Genomic DNA, 7,316 nt, shown 5'->3' with positions numbered 1-7,316 from the left:
TTTCACGCATTTTCAGTAGAGAAAAAAATTAAAAAATGGCACTACCTTATACAATTTGACAAGTATTATCAAATGCATTTCTAAAAGTTTGTAGAAAATAGTTGGCATAGTTTCCACTAAATTTTTTGGAAGCTGGTAAATTGTGGTTTGAGTCTTGACTAAAATTAGTTTAATAAAAAATATTATACCACAAATTTTTGGCACAATAATTGAAGGGAAGAGTTCAGGACTATAAGGTGTTTTAATTTTTAAATAGTGCGATATAACGATAGATCTGATAAAATTTTATTTTTTCAGTAAATCAATCACGATTTTCATAATAGAAAATTTGAATGTATAAATTTAAATTTGGGGTTTAAATTAAAAGTATTTTATTTTATAGATGTATATAAATAATGAAATTAAATTTGAAAATATTTAACGTCATACAGCTAACGCGATCGCGAAACAGCGAAGAGTTTGAGAACAGAGCTATCTAATATACTATTGCAATAAGATAGAAACACAACTCTCAACAAAATTTGGCGTAAATCGGTCTGAAGTAAAGGACGAATATGCACATATGCCTTCTAATTTTTCTTGGCTCACATTGTATCGTTCGCTTTATTATCACAATGGAAAATTCGTTAATGAGAGATCGATCCGATCGGCGGGTCCTGCCACTTAAATTCCTCCTGATAGGTAACGTAGACCACCCAGTAGCAGACGTTGAGTAGGCCGAAAGACGCGGGGAAGACTATGCGAGCCACCCTGTCGATGTAAGACACGCTGTTTATGTGCCTCGACAGCCGATCGCCATATTTTCGATAACTACTGGCTGCTTCGCGTTGTCGACGGCGTCTGCGATTTTAAATATTAATTATAGTTTTATTTTACACTGATAACATAGATAAATACAGAATACAGAAATAATATCACATGTAAATTTATCATCAATATTTAATATTTATTATTTATTAGAGCAGATAATTAAGACCGATATCTAGTTGATAAAAATAACAAATAACAGATAAACAAAAAAGAATAAATAATAAATATAAGATTGACTTTTTTGAATTAAAAGAATATTAGATTATAAACGGTGGACGAAAATATACAGGAAATCTATTTAAATATTAATAAATACGCGTAAAGATACCTGAACGCATCGTCGCCCGCCAAGCAGTACAGAAATTGTCGCCACAGTGGCAAAATAAGCTCGGTCTGTGTCTGTCGTTCCATCGTCGAGGGCTTTGAGGAAACGGCAACTGTTATGGAACGACAAGAATCTCGTTCATATGTGACTCCATCCTACCGAAAAGAAAACATTGCTTAAGCGCGATTAATATTTGATAATTCACACGCCGCGCGTGTCTTCTATTTCTCTCTCTCTCTCTCTCTCTCTCTCTCTCTCTCTCTCTCTCTCTCTCTCTCTCTCTCTCTGTCTTGCACACAATGGATTCATGCACGATAAACTATTGACTTCAAGATCAAAGCGCACTAATTCTACGGTATAGAAAAGCTGCGCAACGATAACGAAAGTGTCGTTAACTCCAATAACGAGTTAAAGAATTGCACCGCTGATCTGTTACATCAGATTCGATAATCTGCAAGGCACCTGAAACATAAAATGTGATATTCTCGAACAGCGTTCTTCTCAAGATTTTCTTGTCCAAAGAAAGATCAATAATGCGATCGCAGATCTCGTCTATGTCGTGTCAATAGAGACAGTTTGAATTCGGCGTAATATGATTCTTGGAACAGACGTAAACAAGTATTGTGAAGTTTGAAGCGAGTCTCTCACAGGCATGCTTTGAAAACACGAGTTGTTTTCATTTTCAGCTAACGGACGACGCAGGCATCAACATTGATCGGCAAGGTCAGCGACTGGTGGGGGGTAACCGTGCCTTCCCGATTGTTTGTTTTCGTACGCTTATATATGACTCCGTGATTGCGGAAAGGACATTGCGCTTCGGGCCGACGAACGACGCGCATACCGCGACGCAGAGTAATCGGTTAATACGCGTTTCTTTGTCCCCGAATCTTACTTGCGCGAGTGTTAGAGCTAGAGTCAGTGTCGTCGCCAGTGCTACAATGGAGTATCCGGGGGTGCTGCGACGGAGTAACCAGAAGGAGGACGTCGGATCGAGAAGTCAGGATGCAGAGAAGACTTGGAGCGCGCCGAGAGACGTGGACAGCGATACATCATATATGGTATTCGAGGTATCTCGAGTCATTATTATTACGTAAGATTTTTCTGATTTTAACGGACCTTACTCGAAGTAAGGACATACCCGAGTCGAAATTAGATCAGCATTCATAGTTTATCATCTGAAAAATGATAAAATAGTTTGAGATTTGATTATTCGTTAACCTAATTTCACGTAACATGAGTTCTACTTTTCTTTTCTCATAAAATATGAATGTCTATTCAAGCAAGGTTGCTGAGTCAAGCTAAGGTTTATGAATACAAATTTTTAATTATATTCTCAATGAAAAATTGCACATAATTTAGAAAACTATGAATAATGATCTTAGAATCTGATATCAATTTTATAAGTGTTGATTTTTATTCGTCTAATAATGCTCAGATTGCTGTTTTCGTTTAGAATCTGCTAGAATGTCCGTTTCTCATTCTTGTTTATCTTTCCTATTGTACCGAATCTGAATTAAAATCTCTATTAGTGAAACAGCATTATTAGACATAACCGTTGTCTTTTTGCAGCTTCAGCTCTTTTAAGAGCTACAATTCTCATCATTCTCATTAGAAAAAAGAAAAGAAAAAAAAGAGAAGAAAAAAGAAAAAAATAACTTTAAGAATGATGAGAATTAAGTGTTTCTCATCTCCCCATTACCTCTAATTCTAATATGATTATTTAATCCTTATATATTTATCTCACGCGCAGTTCTAACAAAGACAGTTCTATTTACGTGTTTATCTTTGTTCTCTTTCTTGCGCTGTTAAGCAAATATATAATCAATATCAACAAAAATTGCTCATTTAAATTAAGAATATAAGGATTAAGTACATATACATTATCGAGATAAACGAGTATTAAATAACTGCGGAATACGTCGCTGCTGAAGACTCATCATGGGCGAGACTGCGAGAGTAGCCAGATGTAACGTTCAGGTAAGACAAAGCTTGTTCACTATTGCGCATCTAGATATTCTGCAATGATTTTTCAAATTGGATGCAATTTGCAGGATCAATGTAGAATTAATATTTCGACTCGGGAAAGACTCGGGAATGAGAACGAATTGTCATTGCACTTGGACAATCTTCTGACACTGATTTATGGTATTGATCGATATTCGATTTTCAGTACTGATTTACTCTTTCATTCCTCTACAAGAAAATAAAATTGATACGACTCGTTCATTTATCCGCGTTAATTTGATGAATACATTAAATATTGATCGGTCTTCAATTTTCGGTACTGATTTATTCTCTCATTTCTCTATAAGACAAGAAAAATTGATACAAATCAATCGTTTATTCGAGTTAATTTGTTGAGTAAATTAGAAAGATAAACACCCGAAACATGAGAACAAATTGTCATTGCACATGGACAATTTCCTGACATTGATTTACGGTATTAATCGATATTCGATTTTCGGTACTGATTTACTCTTTCATTTCTCTATAAGAAAACAGAAAATTAATACGAATCGTTCTTTTATCCGCGTTTGTTTTATGGAAAAATTACGTATTGATCGGTCTTCGGTTTTCGGTACTGATTTATTCTCTCATTTCTTTATAAGAGAAGAAAAATTGATACCAATCGTTCGTTTATCCGAGTTAATTTCTTGAATAAGTTTAGAGGGGTAAGTACCTGAAGATTGAGAACAAATTGTCATTGCACTTGGATAATTTTCTTGACATTGATTTACGGTATTGATCGATATTCGATTTTCGGTACTGAGTTACTCTTTCATATCTCTATAAGAAAACAGAAAATTAATACGAATCGTTCATTTATCTGCGTTAATCTGATGAAAAAATTAGGTATTGATCGGTCTCCGGTTTTCGGTACTGATTTATTCTCTCATTTCTTTATAAGAAAAGAAAAATTGATACGGACCGGTCGTTTAACCCAGTTAATTTGTTGAGTAAATTAGAGGGGTAAGTACCTGAAAAATGAGAACAAATTGTCATTGCACTTTGACAATTTTCTCGACATTGATTTATGGTATTGATCAGTCTTCGGTTTTCGGTACTGATTTATTCTCTCATTTCTTTATAAGAGAAGAAAAATTGATACGGATCGTTCGTTTAACAGAGTTAATTTGTTAAGTAAATTAGAGGGGTAAGTACCTGAAAAATAAGAACAAATTGTCATTGCACTTGGACAATTCTCTGACACTGATTTACGGTATTAATCGATATTCGATTTTCAGTACTGATTTACTCTTTCATTTCTCTATAAGAAAACAGAAAATTAATACGAATCGTTCATTTATCCGCGTTAATTTGATGGAAAAATTACGTATTGATCGGTCTTCGGTTTTCGGTACTGATTTATTCTCTCATTTCTTTATAAGAAAAGAAAAATTGATACGGATCGTTCGTTTAAAAGAGTTAATTTGTTAAGTAAATTAAAGGGGTAAGTACCTGAAAAATAAGAACAAATTGTCATTGCACTTGGACAATTCTCTGACACTGATTTACGGTATTAATCGATATTCCATTTTCGGTACTGATTTACTCTTTCATTTCTCTATAAGAAAACAGAAAATTAATACGAATCGTTCATTTATCCGCGTTAATTTGGTGGAAAAATTACGTATTGATCGGTCTTCGGTTTTCGGTACTGATTTATTTTGTCATTTCTTTATAAGAAAAGAAATATTGATACGGATCGTTCGTTTAAAAGAGTTAATTTGTTAAGTAAATTAAAGGGGTAAGTACCTGAAAAATAAGAACAAATTGTCATTGCACTTGGACAATTCTCTGACACTGATTTACGGTATTAATCGATATTCGATTTTCAGTACTGATTTACTCTTTCATTTCTCTATAAGAAAACAGAAAATTAATACGAATCGTTCATTTATCCGCGTTAATTTGATGGAAAAATTACGTATTGATCGGTCTTCGGTTTTCGATACTGATTTATACTCTCATTTCTTTATAAGAAAAGAAAAATTGATACGGATCGTGCGTTTAACACAGTTAATTTGTTAAGTAAATTAAAGGGGTAAGTACCTGAAAAATAAGAACAAATTGTCATTGCACTTGGACAATTCTCTGACACTGATTTACGGTATTAATCGATATTCCATTTTCGGTACTGATTTACTCTTTCATTTCTCTATAAGAAAACAAAAAATTAATACGAATCGTTCATTTATCCGCGTTAATTTGGTGGAAAAATTACGTATTGATCGGTCTTCGGTTTTCGGTACTGATTTATTTTGTCATTTCTTTATAAGAAAAGAAATATTGATACGGATCGTTCGTTTAAAAGAGTTAATTTGTTAAGTAAATTAAAGGGGTAAGTACCTGAAAAATAAGAACAAATTGTCATTGCACTTGGACAATTCTCTGACACTGATTTACGGTATTAATCGATATTCCATTTTCGGTACTGATTTACTCTTTCATTTCTCTATAAGAAAACAAAAAATTAATACGAATCGTTCATTTATCCGCGTTAATTTGGTGGAAAAATTACGTATTGATCGGTCTTCGGTTTTCGGTACTGATTTATTTTGTCATTTCTTTATAAGAAAAGAAATATTGATACGGATCGTTCGTTTAAAAGAGTTAATTTGTTAAGTAAATTAAAGGGGTAAGTACCTGAAAAATAAGAACAAATTGTCATTGCACTTGGACAATTCTCTGACACTGATTTACGGTATTAATCGATATTCGATTTTCAGTACTGATTTACTCTTTCATTTCTCTATAAGAAAACAGAAAATTAATACGAATCGTTCATTTATCCGCGTTAATTTGATGGAAAAATACGTATTGATCGGTCTTCGGTTTTCGGTACTGATTTATTTTGTCATTTCTTTATAAGAAAAGAAAAATTGATACGGATCGTTCGTTTAACAGAATTAATTTGTTAAGTAAATTAAAGGGGTAAGTACCTGAAAAATAAGAACAAATTGTCATTGCACTTGGACAATTCTCTGACACTGATTTACGGTATTAATCGATTTTCGATTTTCGGTACTGATTAGTCTTTCATTGCTCTATAAGAAAACAGGAAAATTAATACGAATCGTTCATTTATCCGCTTTAATTTGATGGAAAAAATTACGTATTTATAAGTCTTCGGTTTTCGGTACTGATTTATTCTCTCATTTTCTTATAAGAAAGAAAAATTGATACGGACCGTTCGTTAACCGATTTAATTTGTTGAGTAAATTAGAGGGGTAAGTACCTGAAAAATGAGAACAATTGTCATTGCACTTGGACATTTTCTCGACATTGGTTTATGGTATTGATCAGTCTTCGGTTTTCGGTACTGATTATTTTCTCATTTTTTTATAAGACAAAAAAAATTGATACGAATCGTTCGTTTATCCGAGTTAATTTGTTGAATAAGTTTAGACGGGTAAGTACCTGAAAAATGAGAACAAATTGTCATTGCACTTGGACAATTTCCTGACACTGATTTACGGTATTAATCGATATGCGATTTTCGGTATTAATTTACTCTTTCATTTCTCTATAAGAAAAAAAATTCATACGGAGCGTTCAGTTATCCGCGTTAATTTGATGAATAAATTAATTATTGATCGGTCTTCAATTTTCGGTTACTGACTAATTCTCTAATTTCTTTATAAGAGAATAAAAATTGATACAATCTTTCTTTCATCCGACTTAATTTGTTGAGTAAATTAGTGGGGTAAGTACCTGCAAGATGAAAACAATTTGTCATTGCACTTGACAATTTTCTAACACTGATTTATAATGATTGATCAATATCCGGTTTTCGGTACTGATTTAGTCTTTGATTTCTCTATAAAAGAAAAAAAGATTGATATCAATTGTTTGTTTATCCACGTTAATTTGATGAATAAATTCGATAATGATCGGTATTCCGATTTTCGGTACTGATTTCTCCTTTCATTTTTCTATAAGAAAAAAAAAATTCAGACGAATTGTTCATTATCCGCGTTAATTTGATGAAAAAATTAGATATTGAACGGTCTTCGATTTTGGTACTGATTTATTTCTCATTTTTTTATAAGACAAGACAAATTGATACGAATCTTTCGTTTATCTGAGTTAATTTGTTATATAAGATTAGAGGGTATGTACTTGAAAAATAAGAACAAGTTGTCATTGCACTTGGACAATTTTCCTGACACTGATTTAT

At 32.8% G+C, this 7,316-nt stretch overlaps 1 protein-coding gene across 1 annotated transcript; it reads right to left on the bottom strand.

Moving 5' to 3' along the window:
• Positions 1–425: 425 nt before the first annotated feature.
• On the bottom strand, positions 426–1,284 carry LOC112589638 (gamma-aminobutyric acid receptor subunit alpha-5-like). The gene is made up of 2 exons (XM_025303691.1): positions 1,139–1,284; positions 426–840 (listed from the first exon to the last, which is right to left on the bottom strand). The coding sequence occupies exons 1-2, from the start codon at positions 1,219–1,221 to the stop codon at positions 627–629; spliced, it is 297 nt and encodes a 98-aa protein (XP_025159476.1). The 5' UTR covers positions 1,222–1,284; the 3' UTR covers positions 426–626.
• Positions 1,285–7,316: the final 6,032 nt, after the last annotated feature.

The sequence above is a fragment of the Harpegnathos saltator genome, unplaced genomic scaffold (genome assembly GCF_003227715.2).
Source record: "Harpegnathos saltator strain DR-91 unplaced genomic scaffold, Hsal_v8.6 scaffold560, whole genome shotgun sequence".
Lineage (NCBI taxonomy): Eukaryota > Metazoa > Arthropoda > Insecta > Hymenoptera > Formicidae > Harpegnathos > Harpegnathos saltator.
This window is presented reverse-complemented; position numbering and strand designations above follow the sequence as displayed.

What these genes read in the sequence shown, in the direction of transcription:
- LOC112589638 (XM_025303691.1), bottom strand. Translation starts at nt 1,221, where the DNA reads ATGGAACGACAGACACAGACCGAGCTTATTTTGCCACTGTGGCGACAA. An exon ending in GCGGGCGACGATGCGTTCAG is followed by an intron (nt 841 to 1,138) that starts GTATCTTTACGC and finishes TTAAAATCGCAG; the next exon opens with ACGCCGTCGACAACGCGAAG.